The sequence below is a fragment of the Myxocyprinus asiaticus genome, chromosome 47, assembly GCF_019703515.2.
Source record: "Myxocyprinus asiaticus isolate MX2 ecotype Aquarium Trade chromosome 47, UBuf_Myxa_2, whole genome shotgun sequence".
Classification (NCBI taxonomy): Eukaryota; Metazoa; Chordata; class Actinopteri; order Cypriniformes; family Catostomidae; genus Myxocyprinus; species Myxocyprinus asiaticus.
Genome location: NC_059390.1, coordinates 13,607,747 through 13,628,588, shown reverse-complemented (window position 1 = coordinate 13,628,588; position 20,842 = coordinate 13,607,747). Strand labels below are relative to the sequence as shown.

The 20,842-nt window shown below is 37.9% G+C and overlaps 1 protein-coding gene across 7 annotated transcripts in view; it reads left to right on the top strand.

Annotated features, from left to right (window-relative positions):
- The window catches only part of LOC127436902 (plexin-B2-like), a 163,413-nt gene that overhangs the window by 25,752 nt on the left and 116,819 nt on the right, over positions 1-20,842 (top strand). For 4 of the 7 annotated variants that reach the window (XM_051691398.1, XM_051691402.1, XM_051691400.1 and 1 more), the window contains exon 2: positions 2,086-2,281. The exons of 2 other annotated variants lie outside the window; for them this stretch is intronic. In XM_051691398.1, the coding sequence (XP_051547358.1) occupies positions 2,147-2,281 (135 nt within the window). In that variant the 5' untranslated portion in view covers positions 2,086-2,146. The remainder of the gene's footprint in view (positions 1-2,085; positions 2,282-20,842) is intronic. One more of the 7 variants, XM_051691399.1, reaches the window with a different exon arrangement.

The window sequence follows — 20,842 nt, the reverse complement described above, 5'->3', positions numbered from 1 at the left end:
TGATTGTAAATACCTTACTTTAATGTATGTAATTAGTCAAACTTGCTTGCTTGGGCCAAGTGTCTAGCAAGTAAACAAGCCCATTTTTTTTAGCAAAGAAGGACTAAATGTTCTTGTGTTCTGTTTTGCTTTCATTTTCTGACATCATAGCTGTTTGATGATGTAGTTTCCATGACCTGGGATCAGGGCTAGAAGATCTGAAGCATCTCTCATCTCCATATCTGCCTTTAGAATAGACGCCCCTCAGATTTCAAACAAACCACCGACAACTACTCGGGACGACAACACCACAAACTGCAAATCCAGAAACGACAAGGTTCTCGCTATCATTCACAAGCGTGCACGGATCCATAAACAAAACGTGAGATATGGAGGTTTGTTTTGCAGCGCCATCCCCCCTTTCCACCTGGCCGTTGCCTAAGCACTTGAACGACCTCTGGAACATAGACTCTTATCAGGCAGTGGCCAGCGTGCATTCCACCGAGATAAGAGCTCCAGCTGGCTTCTGTCAACACAAAGTGTGTCTGCATGAGTGTGTCCACAATCGCTTCTTATTTGTAGTGTGGCCTAGTTAGTTCACCTGTGTAATAATGCATGGGTCATAGGGATGGACACAAGTACCTGATTACTTGGAAGTGACAGCAATGATCAATCATGAAAACACAATCGCGTGACATGACTATTTTTTCAGCTTCTAAGTATTGCATGCCAATCAAAAGTTTTAAACAACTATGGATTGGTTACGATGGTAGATGTGCACTCGTTATTTTTTCATCAAAAAATTAATAGTAGTTTTGAAACATGTATAAAACCCTGACTACTCACATGAAATAAAGATTATTCACATCAGTAACCTTATACAAGCTGTTTAAATCAAAACGGAGAGGGTCCCTTCAAGGGGGCCGCCATGTAATGATCACATGACCTGCCAAATACTACTCACTTAATTTCAGTACCAACCCTGTTATTGGACCCTTTCACTCATGGATTAATCATGGCTAACTGTGAATATTGAAATTCTACAATGGCATTTGTAACTGAAAACATTTGCATTTTAAATGATGCTGCGTCAATGCCACAAGTTATCAATGTCTAAGTCCAAGAGGACATAAACAAGAAATTACTGAGAACACCTTTAACTAATTACCCATAAACTGACTAGACAATAAGATCTGTTTTGTAGATTATTTTTTTATTTTTATTTTATTTTATATATATATTATTTTTTTTATTTAATCAGCCTAGACCATTTTTTATTGATATTTTTTATGTTGTGCTTTAATAAGAGTGCTGGCAGCATGCTGGGCTTTAGCTGTTAGACAGTTTGTGTGTGTAAAACGCTCTTGTAAAAGTTACTTCTTCAAATTCATCTTTTAAAACATCGCCGTTAAAGCCATAAACTTTCAAATGGACATCTTTAGCTGTTGCATCCTGTCTTACAATGTTTTTTGAGTGTTGCGCCATGAGCATTGTGTTTTAAAGATGCCGTATTAAGTTTAAAATAGTCCTGCTTTTAAAAGCACTTTAAAAACACATTCTGTTGTGCTCCATCTAGCTGTTTTTAAATGCAAGAACACATTTAAATTCCCGCTAAGGAACGCGTCCGATAGGGGTCAGGTGTACCCAAAGCCAGACTTGTTAATTATACAGTGCTTCCCCCAACACTTTCTTTTTTTCACCCAAAAATGAAAATTCTCTTATCATTTACTCACCCTCATGCCATCTCAGATGTGTATGACTTTTTTTATTCTGCTGAAAACAAATGTGGTCTGAACTTTATATCTCCAAAAATCACATGGCAGCATAAAAGTAATCCAAATGACTCCAGTGATTTAATTCTATATTTTCAGAATCAATATGATTGTTGTGGGTGAGAAACAGACAAATATTTAAGTCTTTTTTTTCTACAATAAATGTACTTTCAAACAGCCCTCCAATGCACGTTCACAAGCGTTCTTCTGTTTTTTTTTGCCAATTCACATTCTTTTTACATATAGCAACCTACTGGGCTGTTGTGCAAATATTATTTATTTATTATTTTCCTTTGCTTCATCCCTCCATTTTTTTTCTTTCCTACCTGTCCAGTAGGTGACGATATGCATGAAGAATGTGAATCATTAGAAAACAGAGGAAGAATGCTGCCTTTATGTGCTTTTTGGAGCTTCAAAGATCTGGCCACCATTCACTTGCATTGAATGGACCAACAGAGCTGAGATATTCTTCTAAAATCTTTGTGTTCTACAGAAGAAAGAAAGTCATACACATCTGGGATGGCATGAGGGTGAGTAAATTATGAGAATTCTTTTGTGTGAACTATCCCTTTAAGACTAATTAATCCACTAGTTGACTTGAAATTATGCAGTTTTTCACATCCCTAGTTTGTAATGTGGCCAAGCTATCCTACCTGTGCAATGATTGTGTGGGTCACAGTGTGTCTGACTGTAAACAGACCTGCTTCCTTAGACACTACTCTCTCTGTCTCCTTGGGCTGACAGGAGATTATCATAAGGAGTGTTTCGCTGCAGTCCAGGCACAGATCTGGAATTATACATGAGGGTCAGCACACAAGTTGCCCTTTGAGCCAGTTTTAATCAATTATAGAACCACTGTGTGTGTGCAAATGAATGAGTGTGTGTGCTCAACAACAGAGCAGCCCATGGTCCCTGGGGACCTACACACACACACACACACACACACACACATATATATATATATATATATATATATATATATATATATATATATATATATATATAGACACAGTTCACAGATTGGATACCGGCATGGCCCCCATGGCTCTTTCATAACCTTCTCCATGTTGTGATCAATAATGTAATTCTCTGTGTTTGGTATGAGTCTGAATCCAATATTACCTGCTCCGCCCTGGCTTAACAAGGTTCTACCTTGGTGTCCTTGAGCCATGTGATTGTGTGTATGTGTGTGGGGGGGGGGGTGGCAAATAGAGTGGGACTGAAAAAGAGAGTAGGGCAAACCTCCATATATACTTGAGATGTGTGTGGTAATAGTTACAGCCCTGTGATGAGGGAAATCCTCCAACTCTGTAAGGGACAATCCCCAAAAACACACACGTATAGCAATCCTGGTTATTCCTCATATAGTTTCCATTTACCAGCTTTCTCAGTGCAGTCTGATTTCAAAGTAGAGATTTGATGGTGTGCAGGCATGACACGATTTACAGAGACACATTCCTGAATCAACATCCTTTTGTTGGTCCTGAAACAACATTCTTATCTAACAATCATAAGCCCTAACCATTACTATGAAAGCCAACATTAAATGCTGTTTGCAACCCAATTTATTTCCGAGTGAAACAGGATATAGAACTAAACAAATAGCAGAGCTGGACTCGATTAGATCCATCAGAAATTGATAGGATGGCAAGGAGTTATAAAATAGGAGGGCTTGGTGTCAAAGCAAAGTCTTTTTTAGAAGTGTAGCAACACTTTGATAAAACATTACGAAGACATTTATTTTCCCTTTAGAATAGCAGACACCAATGAATCATTCATAAGATGACCAGGAATGTGTATTAAGAAAGTAAATACGGTTCAATTTGATCTGATGTTGGCTTTAATCCCTAAAATCAGAGGAAAATTATTGGTTGATAAGAGTGTTGTTCATGCCCATAAATCCATTTTAACCCTAAACTTACCCCTAAAGCCTGATTGGTTAATAGGAATATTGTTCCAGGACCCAAAGAACACATTCTATTCAGTAAAATCACATGAACGCACCGATTCCAGGGAAATTTCACTGTTCTCAATATCGATATGCTAATATGTTAATATGGTTGTGTGCTATTGAACACACTTCTTTAGCCTATTTAAAAAGTTACATTTCAATGTAAATAATACATTAAAACAAATGCATGTGTCCTTCAAGTGTTTCTCAATGAAGTATGGATTGCTTAAGTGTTTTTATGTAGGACCTTACAGAAATCTGTTTTATTTTTCCCCAAATGCTGTTATATATTGCTTAAGTTTTATTAATAATATTTATTATTATTATTATTATTATTAATTATTAATAATAATAATAGTTATTATTAGGGATGTGCGCTACGACTAATTTGACTGTCGTTTAAACTGAAGTTTTGTAACCGACTAGTCTAAAGAGAAACCAACCTTCAGAAAACAGTAAAAAAAAAATATATATATATATATATTTTTATGCAACCCATTTAAAATACTTAATCTATTCCAAATCTGATGCTAAATTCCACTGAAAAGGGGCATTTATCTGCGATGTGCTCGCCTTGAATTATGATCATTGTACATTAAATATAGAACATGACACGCATTCACTGAATCAACATTAGCGAATATTTAACAGACATATTTATTGAAAACAATTGAATGAATAGTGCAGGATCAATGGAACAACCCTAAAAGCCTGTTCTAAACAGAAATCACCAAGTAAATGTTACTTAACATATTAAAACAGTCAGGACATTTTTGAGAATAATTAACAGGGAGAAAAAAATGCGCTGAAAAGTTGCGTGTATTTCACGACGTACAGTCATGCATTAACCATTGATCTAATATGACAGCTGTTCGGAAAAGAACGTTAACCAATAACAGTTACGATTTTAAAAAAAAGTAGCAATAGGATAGAAAAAAATAGGCCTGTGATGTAGCCTACAATAAACCTAATATATTCTAAACATGACGTGCACACAGAATAAAAGATAGTTTAACCTGTTAAGCAGTCGGCACCTCGTTGAAAATAGCCTTCTTAATCAGCATATAAAAAAAATGGCATACCTAGCCTAAAACAGTCATTTTCTAGGCTACTTACTCAAAAGCATACATTTTTTGATGAGTAAAATTAACACGTCAACATGGTCCGGTGAAAGACGGGACTTGACTCACCTGAGGCACCTGTCCTGCGCTTGAAAAAGCCTGCTCAGCGGAAAAATAACGTACAAGCATGCACAGATTTAAAGAAGACTCAAATGTGAAAACGTCCATAGGGACTTTCAAACATTTGGAAAGCCGATTCCCACACCACCGAAGCGATTTCCTAACTACTTTGCTGAGTTTGCTTGTCTAGTGAGAGGACATTTTCCTGCGCGCGAGTGAGATAGGGAAGAAGCATGCGCAGCCCGAGGTGAAGTTAAACTCTGTATCTGCTCCAGATATCCTCTTTTTTTTTTTATAATATTTGTATTATTAATTCTACTTAAAATATGTAACATTAATATTACAGTAATTTAAGTGCAGCCTCTGTAAAAATATAAAGCCAAATGTAAATGTGTAAAAATTATCAGTTTAATGGGGGGAAATATTAACTGACTAGTAATTCCAGTGTCGACTAGCCACATCAGAACCGTTTAATCGACTAGTCTTGCACATCCCTAGTTATTATTATTATTACTACAGTGAATATTACATTTTACTATACAGTTGTAATATATTTTGCAATTTGTTTAATGTCAGGCATATAGCTTTTATTTTGAATTGAGCTTTTCTTTTGACGTGAGCTTTTATTTTTAAGTGTGTTTTTGACGGAAGCTTCACAAGTCCAGATTGGAACCCTGTCCCAATACCCACACTTGCAGTCTTGGCCACTTGAGTACGTGTGCACGCAACAGGAAGTAAGTGTTCAAGACTGTCCCATGTCTAAAACATGCCAAAGCTCAGTGCACTTAACCCACACTAAATCCACACTAGCGTGAATACCGCTTCGGAGGGGTATTTCAGGCTAAGTGCATCCCAGATTTCATCACGTTCAGGAGCTTACACCCCACTTACCCGAGCGATCGGTGTATTTTTCGCCATGAAGACGTCAAGGAAAGCTTTTCAACATAAGTTATTTATTATAATCAGATTGTGAAACATAAGTGAAGCATATATTTATTTTAGTATAAATTAATATATTCAACAGTATATAACGTGTTTGGGATGACTTAATAGCAGCATCATAATTTCAAAATACGATTTACTGTATGTGTATATTTATATACCTCTTTGTTATCTTTCTCGCCTTAATAATCACCTTATTTTGTTTGTTCTTGCCTAATGCTGCTGGTGATTTTGGTCATTTATCGTCAGCCAGTGTGGCATACAATATACGGTCTAGTAAATGTTGTTTTAAATAAAAAAATGTAGTAACTACTACCACTGTTTCTTTCTCATCTTTATGTATTTAAAATCTAAGTTTTAATGCTTTTTATTTGTTGTATGAAACCACATACTGATAAGTTGTGGAAAGTCTTATATATGTTTTATGCAGTGTATTGAGAAACAAAGTAGAAAGAAATTGCTTATATTTGAGTGAAAAGTCAAAAACAGCTGTCACATCGCAACCAGCACCAACATCATTAAGTCTACTAGTATCCCAACATGCAATCAAAAATCAGACACACACTCAGTCTTCACGTCTGCTTGCACACTAGTGACTAAACACTGGAAATATGTAAGACAAGTGGGTAAGTAGGAAAGACCAAAACCGCAGTTGGGGGTATTGGGACAGGGCCAAATGGCCAAGTGTGATCATTAAAATGCAAATGATGTGATTATTTAATTATATATATATATATATATATATATATAATTAAATAAAGACATTTTTTAAGAATCTTTATACCGCTGTTTCCATAGAACGGCAGTTTATAGTGTCAAGATCAAAAAATGTCAAAAGAAAAAAACTAATTCATACAACTTTTTCACTATATTCCAAGTATTGGCATGTCAACGTAATTGTCGCTAAAACAGCATTGGCTCTCGCATGTGTAGTAACCAAATCACGCGATTCATTTTTGAATTCTGAACACGAATGTGGGCTAGATGCGAAGTTGCAAGTGGAAGGTGAGTCACTACGCCACCATGAGGACTTAGTGTACACATTGGGAATTGGGCATTCCAAATTGGAAAAAAATACATAAAAAAATACAATGCTATGTCCTATTGATTGCTCTTATCATACTTTTATGGTTCTGTTTTGGTGTTTTTTTTTTGTTTTTTGTTTTTTTTGTTTTTTTTTTGCCCTTTTTGAAGTTTGACAGCCATTGTCACTATGAACTATATTGCATAGAAAGGACTGTGTTCAGGTTCCTAAAGAAAATTATCTTTTTGTGTTCCTCAAAATAGCTGGATACAGATTCAGAAGGGCATTAGGGTGAGTAAATGATGACAGAATTTTAATTTCAGGTGAACTGTTCTTTTAAAAGTAAATCATTAGACCACATAATCCTCCTCCAGACATATTTAAATGTCTCTTGTGCTCAACAAAATTCAATAGTTTTTTGTGATGCTGGAACCAGCGGGCAGTGAGATGAACCAGCGGGCAGTGAGATTAGACTGCACGCTTGTCAAAGCTGTCAGCTTTCAAACTTCTCCATTAGACCAGCAACTATGGAACGAGCAAGCTTCTGTCTCCATGACGACTGTCTGTTCCAGAACTCTTGGCAGTGTTCTGGCTCCGCCTCCCATCCAAGAGGCTTGACCCTTGACCTCTTTGTCTCCTCTGTTGCTTTGATAGTCACAATTGTCGTATGATCCTTCCATAATTGCAGGGCTTGTCTTTCTAAACTGAGCTGAAGGTTGTCTTGTTGCCTTTGGAGGAATGCGATCACCTCAAATCTGAAATACTCCCATTTTCTATTGTGTATTCTGTGTACCAATTCAGTTTTGAAGGGGTATACATGCTGAGGTGTGTTTAGATGCCGTGAACTTGCTGAAGGGAATGTGATCGCCTGCATTCCACAGCTCAGCGTGTCATTTCCTGCAGTTATGCATCTTAACAGTGAGCTCTTTTTTGCTGCTTTTAACTGCCTTCTCTAACGTCATTGAAGTAAGCTCCACTTTATGTACTCAAACACACACCCTCACCAACTCTAATGCTGTCATTTATGCAAGTCCTTTGCTATTCACACGCATGCACAGATCTTTTATTTTTAGGTTCTGTCATGAACTTGTGCTCCATTGTCACAGCAGTCACAGTTTTGTAAACCGTGGAAACAGTTCTATGTCTAAAAATGACTTCTGCAACTCTCCAGTAATGCAAACAACTGAACACCACAACCACAAATGTTGCTTTTGTCTACTCAACAAGCTGCCAGATCCACCACACTTGTATGACACTCAGAATTTTATCTATCTAGCTATCTGTCTGTCTATCTATCTGTCTATCTGTCTATCTGTATGTCTGTCTGAGGTCAGGGCTTTGTGATGGCCACTCCAATACCTTGACTTTGTTGTCCTTCAGACAATTTGCCAAACTTTGGAGGTATGCTTGGGATCATTGTCCATTTGGAAGACCCATTTGTGACCGAGCTTTAACTTCCTGGCTAATGTCTTGAAATGTTGCTTCAATATATCCACATATTTTCTTTCCTCATGATGCCATCTATTTTGTGAAGTGCACCAGTTCCTCCTGCAGCAAAGCACCCCCACAACATGATTCTGCCACTCCCATGCTTCACGGTTGGGATGGTGTTATTTGGCTTGCAAGCCTCTCCCTTTTTCTTCCAAATATAACTATGGTCATTATGGCCAGACAGTTCAATTTTTGTTTCATCAGACCAGAGGACATTTCTCCAAAATGTAAGATCTTTGTCCCCATGTGCACTTGCAAACTGTAGTCTGGGTTTTTTGTGGTGGTTTTGGAGCAGTGGCTTATTTCTTGCTGAGCAGCCTTTCAGGTTATGTCGATATAGGACTCGTTTTACTGTGGATATGTAGATACTTGTCTACCTATTTCCTCCAGCATCTTCACAAGGTCCTTTGCTGTTGTTCTGGGATTGATTTGAACTTTTCGCACCAAACTACATTCATCTCTAGGATACAGAATGCGTCTCCTTCCGGTATGATGGCTGCATGGTTCCATGGTGTTTATACTTGCGTACTATTGTTTGGACAGATGAACGTGGTAACTTCAGGCATTTGAAAATTGCTCCCAATGATGAACCAGACTTGTGGAGGTCCACAATTGTTTTTTCTGAGGTCTTGGCTGATTTCTTTAGATTTTCCTATGATGTCAAGCAAAGAGGCACCAAGTTTGAAGGTAGGCCTTAAAGTACATCCACAGGTACACCTCCAGTTGACTCCAATTAGCTAATTAGGCTTATCAGAAGCTAATTGGCTAATTGCCTAAAGGCTTGAGATCATTTTCTGGAATTTTCCATCCATCCATCCTCGAACCAGTCTGGCCATTCTCTGTTGACCTCTCTCATCAACAAGGCATTTCCATCCACAGAACTGCCGCTCACTGGATGTTTTGTTTTTGACACCATTCTGAGTAAATTCTGTGTGTGAAAATCCCAGGAGATCAGCAGTTACAGAAATACTCAAACCAGCCCGTCCAGCACCAACAATCATGCCACTGTCGAAATCACTGAGATAAAATGTTTTACCCATTCTGATGGTTGATGTGAACAACACACACACACACACACACACACACACACACACACACACACACAGAGTTTTGAAATACTCATTCTTTATTATAATTTTTTTTCTTCACATTTTAGAATAATAGTAAAGTCATCAAAACTATGGAATAACATAAATGGAACTATGGGAATTATGTTGTGACTAAAAATCCAAAATAAATCAAAACTGTGTTTATATTTTAGCATCTTCAAAGTAGTCACCCTTTGCCTAGAATTTGCAGACATGTACTCTTGACATTTTCTCAACCAACTTCTTGAGGTATCACCCTGGGATGTTTTTAAACAGTATTGAAGGAGTTCCCATCTATGTTGGGCACTTATTGGCTGCTTTTCTTTATTATTTGGTCCAAGTCATCCATTTCAAACCCCTTTTTTTTTAATTTTTTTTTATTTTTTATTAAATTTTAGTTTTATAATGAAATAAATTAATATGGTGGCACAATTATATTTTTGTCTACAAAACTAATTTCAAACATTTAAGCATACACCTTCAGATCAAAATATTTTTAAGATCATGAGAAATGTTTCAGTCAAGTGTTTCAAAACTTTTGACCGGTTGTGTGTGTAATATATATATATATATATATATATATATATATATATATATATATATATATATATATATATATATATATATATATATATTTTTTTTTTTTTTGCAAAAAATGTGGATTCTTGTTTGTGTTCTGGGAAGAAAGACATAAAAATGTACTCACTTTTATGTGTTTCAAAACTGTATGACTTTATTTTCTTTCATGGAACACAAAATTAGATGTTGATAGCAGAATGAAAGCTGTTCTTTTCCATACAATGAAAGTAAATCGAGACCACGGCCATCAAGCAATTTTCAGTGAATAATGACTTTAGTGTTTCAGTTTGTTTCTCACTCAAAGCTATCATGTGGCTTCAGAAGGCTTGGAATATAGTGCATGAGTTCTAAGGACTTTTTCTATGCTGCCTTCATGGTACTTTTTTGTCATTTTTTTGAGCATAACAACCCCTGGTCCCCATCCACTGTGATTGTATGGAAGAGAGCAGCTCAAACATTCTGCCTAACATCTCCTTTTATGTTCTATGGAAGAAATTAAGTCATATGGGTTTGGAGTTACATGAGGATGATTTTTGGGTAAACTATCCCTTTAACATCTCCTTTCCAGACTACAAACAGTGATTAGTTTTCCTTGCTCTTTCAATTTAATAAAAACACAATGGTTAGTAAAAAAATAAGGACAGCTACAGTTATTCCTAACAGAATTCTAAAATAAAGCTTTTACTCGAAGTAGCACAATTTCATTTTTATGGACTCAAACACAGAGTGAAACCTGGCAATGATGTCTGTGTTTGTGTGTGTATGGCGGCACACAAAGTGTGAGGTCTTATCCGTACACATACCGTGCATCATCAGCAGAGCTAATCATGTATCACAATAACAAGAGATTTACAGTGTGCGTGTGTGCCTGTTTAAACAGGGATGTGGGTGGAAGCCATTAGCATGTGTGACAAACTATACCTTGATTTAATGTACTGTTAAGAAACATATATGACTGTTTTTGTATGTATTTATGGATGTTTCTCCATTGCACATGTCATTAGGAAGCATCTAATGGTCCATACTGTCTTTGTTGTTTATGTGAGTCCTCCTCGTTTTCCTGCTATAATGAGTGAAAACAGATCAGTTTCACTACAAACTCAAAAGAAAACAATATTATACTTTGCACAAAAATGAAGCCTATATTTAGGACCTTGAAGATTTTTTTTAATTATGTAATTTTTTTTTTTTATTTATGACAATTTAGCTCCGTGTGAGCTGATTGAAGTGTGTTTATGCAAACTAGTGCATGTGGTCATGTTATTTTGAGCTGAATTCACCCTCGCCTCTCTCTCTCTCTCACACACACACACACACACACACACACACACACACACACTGGGCATGTTTCGTTTCTCTGTGCAACGATTTTTCTGTATTCATGTCCCAATATGCCGTAGTGAGTGTTTGACGCTCCCAATGTCCATTAAGTGATATAGCAGCACTATTCAGAGTCACGCACTCCAGTTTTGCTTAACTGCCTCATTTTAATACTCTCCTCTGTTGCTACCATCATTTGTGTCTGACAGCCAGAGGCCAAAACAATCTGTATTGTTATTTCAGAGAAACTAAATGTTGTCTGCCAGCTATATTTAACCCTTAAGTGCCCACACTATCAAGTGTTTGTATTATTCAACTAACTACATTTTTTAATTTTTAAGAAATTGCTAGTGGTGCTTGCCTGTTCCTATGCGAATGCTAAGGTGTTCTGTGTGGTTGCTAAGTGGTTACTTAGTGCCTCTAATCAATAGTACACTCCCAATTCTTCTTTTTTTTTTTTTTTTCACCTAATTTTGGAATGCCCAATTCCCAGTGTGCTTTTAAGTCCTTGTGGTCACGTAGTGATTCGCCTCAATCCGGGTGGCGGAGGATGAATCCCAGTTGCCTCCGCGTCTGAGACCATCAACCCACGCATCTTATCACGTGGCTTGTTGAGCGCGTTGTCACGGAGACATAGAGCGTGTGGAGGCTTCACGCCATCCACCGCGGCATCCGCGCTCAACTCACCACGTGCCCCACCAAGACCGAACCACATTATGTTGACCACGAGGAGGTTACCCCATGTGAATCTACCCTCCCTAGCAACCGGGCCAATTTGGTTGCTTAGGAGACCTGGCTGGAGTCACTCAGCACCCCTGGGATTTGAACTAGCGAACTCCAGGGGTGGTAGCCAGCGTCTTTTACCACTGAGCTACCCAGGATCCCCACTCCCAATTCTTTGTGATATTTTAGTCTTTAAATATGGCTTGGCCCTTCTTCTATGCAAGTCTATGGGATTTTAATGCCCATTTTAACACACACCAGGAGAAAACTGTAAGTCTGATTGCTTAGAAAAGGAACAGCACACCTCTCCTTAACAAGTGTCACAATGTGATGTGTCATTCATGTCTGAAGCACAAACAGTGCAGGATTATGCACTAACTAAAGTTTTATACTTAAAAAATAAAAATAAATATCCTTAATGCCAATTATGAGCAATAATAGTGATGCTTGGCTGAGTGACTAATATACCTAATAACACAACAAATGGATTGAGAATTAATGCCACAGTGTATAGCAGCTGTAAATCACGAAACACGCACACAGCAAATGGAAATGAACAGCACTGAGGATAACCAGTCAACTTTCTTCTGTTTAACTATTGAATGTGGGTATGTGTGCTCTCCTCTGATGCCTTGGCCTTAATTAGTTAGTGGTCGGCTCACCGCCCGGGATGGAATATGAGATATTTAATAAGAACCCAACAATGGAATAGCACTTGTGGCAGGCAGCCGGCCAGGAGGCCAAATTATTAAACTCGCTTTGTGAACTTGATTATGTTAATGAACTCCAAGTGTTTGCATATGAGAGAGAGAAAGGATGATAGAGGCCTCCATGAGCGGAGGAAAGCATGACATTGCATTTCTGAATCCAACAAATTGCATTTCTCTACTGTAACCCATCACTGTAATTCACTTCATAGGATGTAATTTAGAATGTATGTAATGTAACTGACCACCTTATGTCCACACATCATTGCACATTATCTGGAGTCATAAGTTGTTCAGAAACATGCTGTATCCACATCACATTCTACTTGGCCTAAATAGTACATGGGAGATAAAAATTTAGTGCATCCAAATCTCATAGTATTTTATAAACAGTACGCCAAAGGTGCCCAGATGATTGACTTCTTTTGGTGTATTTTGCGTGCATGTATGTTTAATTTTTTTTGTGGCTAATATTGGTCACAACTTAAAGGTAAATAAATATGATATATATTTTATTTTATACTATTTTTAATATGTATATTTTTACTGGGCTGTTAGTAAAGGGTTAAACTTTTGACGCACCGAGTCATGTGACAAAACAACATGGCGCCAATCACAGTAGAGTTTTTCTTTAGGAGAAATGCCAACAAAACTACATCTGGTACGAAACCTAATTACGTTTTTACATTGAAACCTGTTTGAGTCAAAAGATTAGAGTCTCTAGTTTCATCTGATATGCCATTTTTTAATTTAGAGTGAATTATCACGAAATGGCAGGCTGTTAAACACAATACTTACAAGGACTATAGGCCTTTTTTTCCTTTAGAAATCCTGTATTTACTGTGCATTTTCACATTGAGATAAAAATGCTGCTTACAGAGGCTTTATATGGAGTTAGAATGAAAATAAGGTGCATTTCGAAATGTTCTGAGACCAGTGCAGACAGACAGCACACTGGAGGTTCATTCATTCACTAAGGTGGTTTTCACACTGGGCACGTTTGCTGCGGTCCGAATCCAAGTGTGATTATTACCAGCAGCTCCCGCAGTGTTGGTCTGGTTTTAGACTTAAGTATAATTCTGTCGAACCCTGGTGCTTTTCCATCATCAGCTTGCGTCATCACAAACGTGCACATGATGGAAAGCATTTGAAAGAGAGAATTTGTTTGTTATTAATTTTGTGTCATTATGCACACCAGAGTGAACGACACTTTTGCCTCTGTGCTTTGCATGCTGAAATTAAGCAGTTGCACATGTTCAGAGGAAGGAGACTATATCTGATGTTCACAAACTATATTTTTTGAGGACACAGCTAGTTGCACGCTCGCTCACTCACATATATAAAAGGCACCTCACCTTTTCTGTGTCCTGCAATGTTTCCCTGCCACTCATGATGCATGTGTGTGTGTTTGTTTTTGTGCAACTGATGATGTCATCATGCTTAAATCAGCAAAAACGCATGCGCAAGTCATTTTACTTCCTGAACAAGTGCGGATCCGAGTACAGGTTGCTTTCTCACTCATGTGAACTGCGCCACAGTTCCAGTGCAACCGAACTCAGACCACCTCCTACAGGTAGTCTTGGGTTCGGTACTGCGGTCCGCTCCCTGGTCCGCAAAACAGTTTTCAAATTACCAACTTTTCATGTGAACCATGCTCTTTTTCAGACTAAACTGCCAGTGTGAAACCCCCCTAAATAGGGAGCAAGGGAGCATCCTATAGCTTTCCACTGCAGCCAAGTCCGTTCACTCCTAAAATCCGACCAAAATTTCAGTTTCAGGCTGCAGATGATGATTGCATCATTCAACATGTCTGGCAGACAATGGTAATCAGTACTTCGATTCAGAATTTATAATGTATAATTTTATTTTAACATGGATGGCAGTGATGATGCTGGCCATTACTTGTATCAGAATTAATAATGCTAATTTCTGATTGATAAGATGCTTCAGCACTGGCTATCACTAGTTTGTTTGGCAGTGCACAGAGAGAACATTGAGATTTTGCTGCCAAAGTAGAAAAAAACAATGTAACACATATAAAATTAAATCAAGGCGAATAATTTTTATTTGTATAGTTTTTTGTTTGTGCTTTTCCCAATACACATTGGTCCAAAGCAGCTTTACAGAAAATTAATTGTAATGTCTGTAACGTCTCAAGAACACGAATAACCTACACTCCTGGAAACATAAACAATTTGATAAAACACACACACACACACACACACACACACACACATATATATATATATATATATATATATATATATATATATATATATATATATATATATATATACATACTATATTGCCAAAAGTATTCGCTCACCCATCCAAATAATTGAATTCAGGTGTTCCAATCACTTCCATGGCCACAGGTGTATAAAATGAAGCACCTAGGCATGCAGACTGCTTCTACAAACATTTGTGAAAGAATGGGCCGCTCTCAGGGGCGCAGTGAATTCCAGCGTGGTATTGTGATAGGATGCCACCTGTGCAACAAGTCCAGTCGTGAAATTTCCTCGCTACTAAATATTCCACAGTCAACTGTCAGTGGTATTATAACAAAGTGGAAGCGATTGGGAATGACAGCAACTAAAATGACAGAGACGCATAGTGCGCAGAGGTCGCCAACTTTCTGCAGAGTCAGTCGCTACAGACCTCCAAAGTTCATGTGGCCTTCAGATTAGCTCAAGAACAGTGCATAGAGAGCTTCATGGAATGGGTTTCCATGGCCTAGCAGCTGCATCCAAGCCATACATCACCAAGTGCAATGCAAAGCATCGGATGCAGTGGTGTAAAGCACGCCGCCACTGGACTCTAGAGCAGTGGAGACGCGTTCTCTGGAGTGACGAATCTCGCTTCTCCATCTGGCAATCTGATGGACGAGTCTGGGTTTGGCGGTTGCCAGGAGAACGGTACTTGTCTGACTGCATTGTGCCAACTGTGAAGTTTGGTGGAGGGGGGATTATGGTGTGGGGTTGTTTTTCAGGAGCTGGGCTTGGCCCCTTAGTTCCAGTGAAAGGAACTCTGAATGCTTCAGCATACCAAGAGATTTTGGACAATTCCATGCTCCCAACTTTGTGGGAACAGTTTGGGGATGACCCCTTCCTGTTCCAACATGACTGCGCACCAGTGCACAAAGCAAGGTCCATAAAGACATGGATGAGCGAGTTTGGTGTGGAAGAACTTGACTGGCCTGCACAGAGTCCTGACCTCAACCCGATAGAGCACCTTTGGGATGAATTAGAGCGAAGACTGCGAGCCAGGCCTTCTTGTCCAACATCAGTGTCTGACCTCACAAATGCGCTTCTGGAAGAATGGTCAAAAATTCACATAAACACACTCCTAAACCTTTTGGAAAGCCTTCCCAGAAGAGTTGAAGCTGTTATAGCTGCAAAGGGTGGGCCGACGTCATATTAAACCCTATGGATTAAGAATGGGATGTCACTTAAGTTCATATGCGTCTAAAGGCAGATGAGCGAATACTTTTGGCAATATAGTGTGTGTGTGTATATATATATATATATATAATATATATACTGTATATGCGGTATATACAGTATATGAACTTTTTAACTAATATACATTATGATACATTCAAAAACAATATAATTGATAATATATATATAATTGGACCCTGTGTAAACTCTAAAGTAAGGTTGTCTCTTGGCCTGACCACATTATTTAGTAGAGCTTTGCAACTGCAGACCATCTCAAAATCTCGCTGCAGGACCTACACACACTTCAATCATGGTTTGCTCCACTCCACCACTTTCCATTACCCACCTGACCCCAAAACCTACTAGATACAAACACCCACTCCTAATTGGCAAGAGGACAGGGGTCCTGAAGTTAGAGCGACAGGCTTTTGAAGAAAGGTTTTCTGTTCAAGTGCAATGGTTAATACACAGTATGTCCTTACTGTGTATTAACCATTACCTGGACTGTTCCGAAGGCTATATGAGGTCCCAGACAGCAGGAATAATGGAAGAGAGAGAGAGAGAGGTGGAGAGAGAATAGAGGATGTAGAGGGCAAATATAAGTCAGGGAATGGGATTTTGAGAAGTAGAATCTCAGAGAAAGAGGAATTAAGAAGAAACCGAGACTGGGCAGTACAGAAAGGAGGAGGACACAACAGAGAGGCAGATAGAATAAGCGACTGGAAAAATTTGATGCAGCTCTTTGGAAGTCCCCAGTGAATCCCACTCATGTCATCTTTTTGTAAGAGAGGGCTTCTGCTGGCAACTCTGGGGGAATTTGATTGACAGCTCACGAAGAATGGCCACATATCTCTATCATGCCTGCAAACTGTGGAGAGACAAAGATATACTTCCTTTTATGACATCACCATGCACGGCAGGATCTGATTGGATATTAATAGATTCTGGAACTTTCTGGCCATAGAGTTCTCAAGGATTCTGACAGCAGAGCGCAAACTTTGAGTAACTGAGTTGGAATGTGCATGTGTTCAAAAACGTTTCCAGGTTTTTGATGTTTTTAGATTATTATTTTTTTCAGATTATTATTTGTGAGTTTATATGGCTAGCCTCAGTTAACCTTGCATCCATTTAGAGTCTAATAAAGATACCCTACAATGGCTTGATCTTATGAGTCTAATTATTAGAATCTTAAGATCAAGCCATTGTAGGGATCTTTATTCACAGACTTTATTGTCATGTACTGTAACACAAGACACAGTCATTGTCACCTCACAAAAAGCCCTGAAAGACCACAAACCACAAAGCCTCACAAACACAATAAAGTGGTAAAGGATAAATCTCCTTTATAAACAGCTACTTCACGCTCTCAGTGTCTGATGATCTAGGATATAAACTCATTAAATTTAGCAGAGGCAATTGGAAATCAATGGGGCTAGCCATCGCAGATGAACTTTTCTTTTAAGACCAATTTACGTCCCCCTTTATCGGTTACAAAGTCCTATTACACCCCATCCAGCTCTATTTTTTGAGTGAATTAAGTGTGATCAGGTACACAAATAGAACAAACAAAGAGTTCCCTTTTGGAGTTGAAACACATACTCGTACACTTGTACATTCTCACTCTCATTAGCTCTTTGTGGTTGTTTTGTCTTTTAATCAATGCAGAGTTCATAACTACAATTAGCAGCTTTCCGTTATTGATCCCAGTTGAATTAAATAGAGAGAGAGAAGGGGAGAGATAGATTACACACTGAAATGCTCCTCAGAGGTATTCTCCATCATCTCCATCAAATAATTTGGGACACCTACAATCTATAGAAATCTCTGACAGAATGCTTGATGGATAGAAATGCTTAAGCTCCGTTTTGAGAGTGTGGCCAGATACATACTTTACACAAATACGCAAATGTGAGCACTTTGCCAATGTGCAGTTTGGTTGAACTTGCTTAATGTTATCTTTGGTGGTAACAAACCTCAGTACTCAAGGGAGCAATAGAGTTACATATAAAATTCTGTGCGATTACATTGGATGTGTTGTAATTTAAATAAGTTGCTATAAATATATTGACTTTAGCTTACTTAGGCTACATCTGCATTAATCCTGATAAATTTGAAAATGGCATTTTCACTTTCAAAATGCTCTACTTCCACACTGCTTTTCAAGTTTTCGAGCATTTTTGAATAAAAAAACTTTTCCACACTAAAACGTGTGAAACCGCTTAAATCCCCTTACTGTGCATGCGAACAATCGTTGTTGCAGGTACGGTCTGAAACACAGTTGTCCTTGTGTTCCGTCGCCATACACCAATTCTGAGTAAACTTCCAGTCGCCTTTGAAGGAATGCAATATGAATGTTGTACAAAGTAACATTTATCTTTAACAACGCTATCAAAGTGAATATCAGGCACAACAGCACCACTATAACATGGGCTGCCATCTTGATTGTTTTGGTTGAATGGATCACATAACTGCATCACATGACAACAAATGCATCATCGTTTTCAGATATATCCGTTTTCCCAGTCCACATTACAATGTGAAGATGGTGTTTTCAAATCAATCCACTTGGGAGAGTGTTTTCAAAAAGCTCAGTTTTCACTGAACACTGTCTCAATGTGGATGGAAGGCCAAAACTTAGAGAAAAAGATTATTAGTGTGGACATGGCCTTAAACTGTTGCTTCGCCATTACAGTGGTTGACTTGAAAGTGAAAGCGCAGAGTAGAAGCAGACAGATCACACTAATATCTGCTATAGCACCCCTTGTGGCAACGTTGAGAATGCAGTGCATTCTTGCGTTGTGTTATGATTTGCATCTAACACATTTAAAATGCAAAACGCAAGAAATCAAGCTTGCGTAGCTAGAAGCATCTGCGTTTGTGGACTTGCATAATGTATGTTTTGGGTTTGTGGAATGTGCAGTTTAAAATTAAGTGTGAATAAAGCAAATTGGATTTCCAATAGTACCTCTGAATTTTTTGCTGGTCAACTAATAGCTACTTCACATTGCGTTGCAATAAAAGTTGAACTGTTCTCAACTTTTCGTTGCATGACGGAGCATCACTTTCGCAAACATTTGCGGTTTCTCCCTACATACTTCCAACATATTATGAAATTAATGGATTCACAACGTTTTCCAACAGAGTGTAAACTCTAGTGTAAACAGAGTGTTTAAGGCTCTGGCGGCCTTAATCGCATACAACTACATAATCTCAAATCCTTACACTGTAACAGACTAAATGCATTAATACACAAATAATATCATGCACGCACTAAATTCGCATGCACAGGCACACTCATTTTGCTATCTTTACACGTTCAACTTGCTTGTGCATTATTCTCCCCTGTCATTGTTTTTATCTTCCCAAACTCGAATACATAAAAACCACTGCATTTTAATCAGTTATTTGCACTTAGTGTTAAACACAACTGCACTGCTGTTTTTAATTAACATTCCCTCCCTACTTTCCCAAAGAACGTGGGGAGCAAAAATGACACAAACACATGCAGAGAGAGAGAGAGAGAGAGAGAGACTTACTCAGGGATGGAGCCAAATACCCTTCCCATGTGTGGTGTTGTGGCTGTGTTGTTGGATGTAAGGTTTTATCTGTCTGAAACCCTTCCACTTTTTTTAGTCTATAGTTCAGTCATGGTGTAGTGCAGTGTTTGTGTAAAGGGGCTCTGCTCTAAATATTGATAGTATGATGTGTGAAGATGATACAATGATAGTGTTATACTGTATGTGGTGTTGTCATTCTATAATTGACTTGTTTGAACATTTGTGTGTTAGAATATTTTAATGTGGTGCCATTGATTCCCTGGTGCATGAATTCTAATCTCATCAAACATGAATGAAGTTTTAACTTCTGCTGCTCCCATTTCCTATACTGAAAATGAGATGCTATATTTAAATACGACTAATTATGGATTTGTTGTAATGAAATTGATTTAACGCTGATTATTTAAATGTTGTAATAAAAATGATTACATCTTTCAGTGCCATATGCAATATTTAACTCGCATGCCTTAGACAACCATAGCTTTGGTGCTCATATGGATGATGTAGGTTTGAGTCTGACCTGCAATGCATCCTAAACCCATTAGTCCTCTCTCTCCAGGAATTTCCTATATCTCTGTTTTTTCAGCTTATTGACAATATTTGAAATGAAACATTTCTCAATAATTATTTATTTGTTATAAAATGGCTTTAAAAGTTTTTTGTTTTTATTTTTTTAACCAAAGGAACCATCATTTTAACCAAGCAGCCATTGTAGCCAAGTATACTGAAAATGTTTAATGAATGAAAAAAATAAAAATAAATAATAATAATGAAGGCAATTATAAATGAACAGGCTGTGCAAAAACTAACCTTTGATTTTTAACCACTAACCAGATGATTTTTATTATAATACAACAAAATTCTGAATAATTATGATATTATTATCATTATTATTATTATCAGAACAATTGTAATATATATTTAGTCATTTTCTTCACCTGTAACTTTTAGCAGGGATGGGCAACTTTGAAGGGGGCGAGGGCCAATATTTTTTCTCCTTTCTACCAAGGGGCTGGATTACAAATCCGCACTCTAACAATGTTCACCCCCTTACTCGATTTCCTCATTATTATGGCTAATCTATGCAT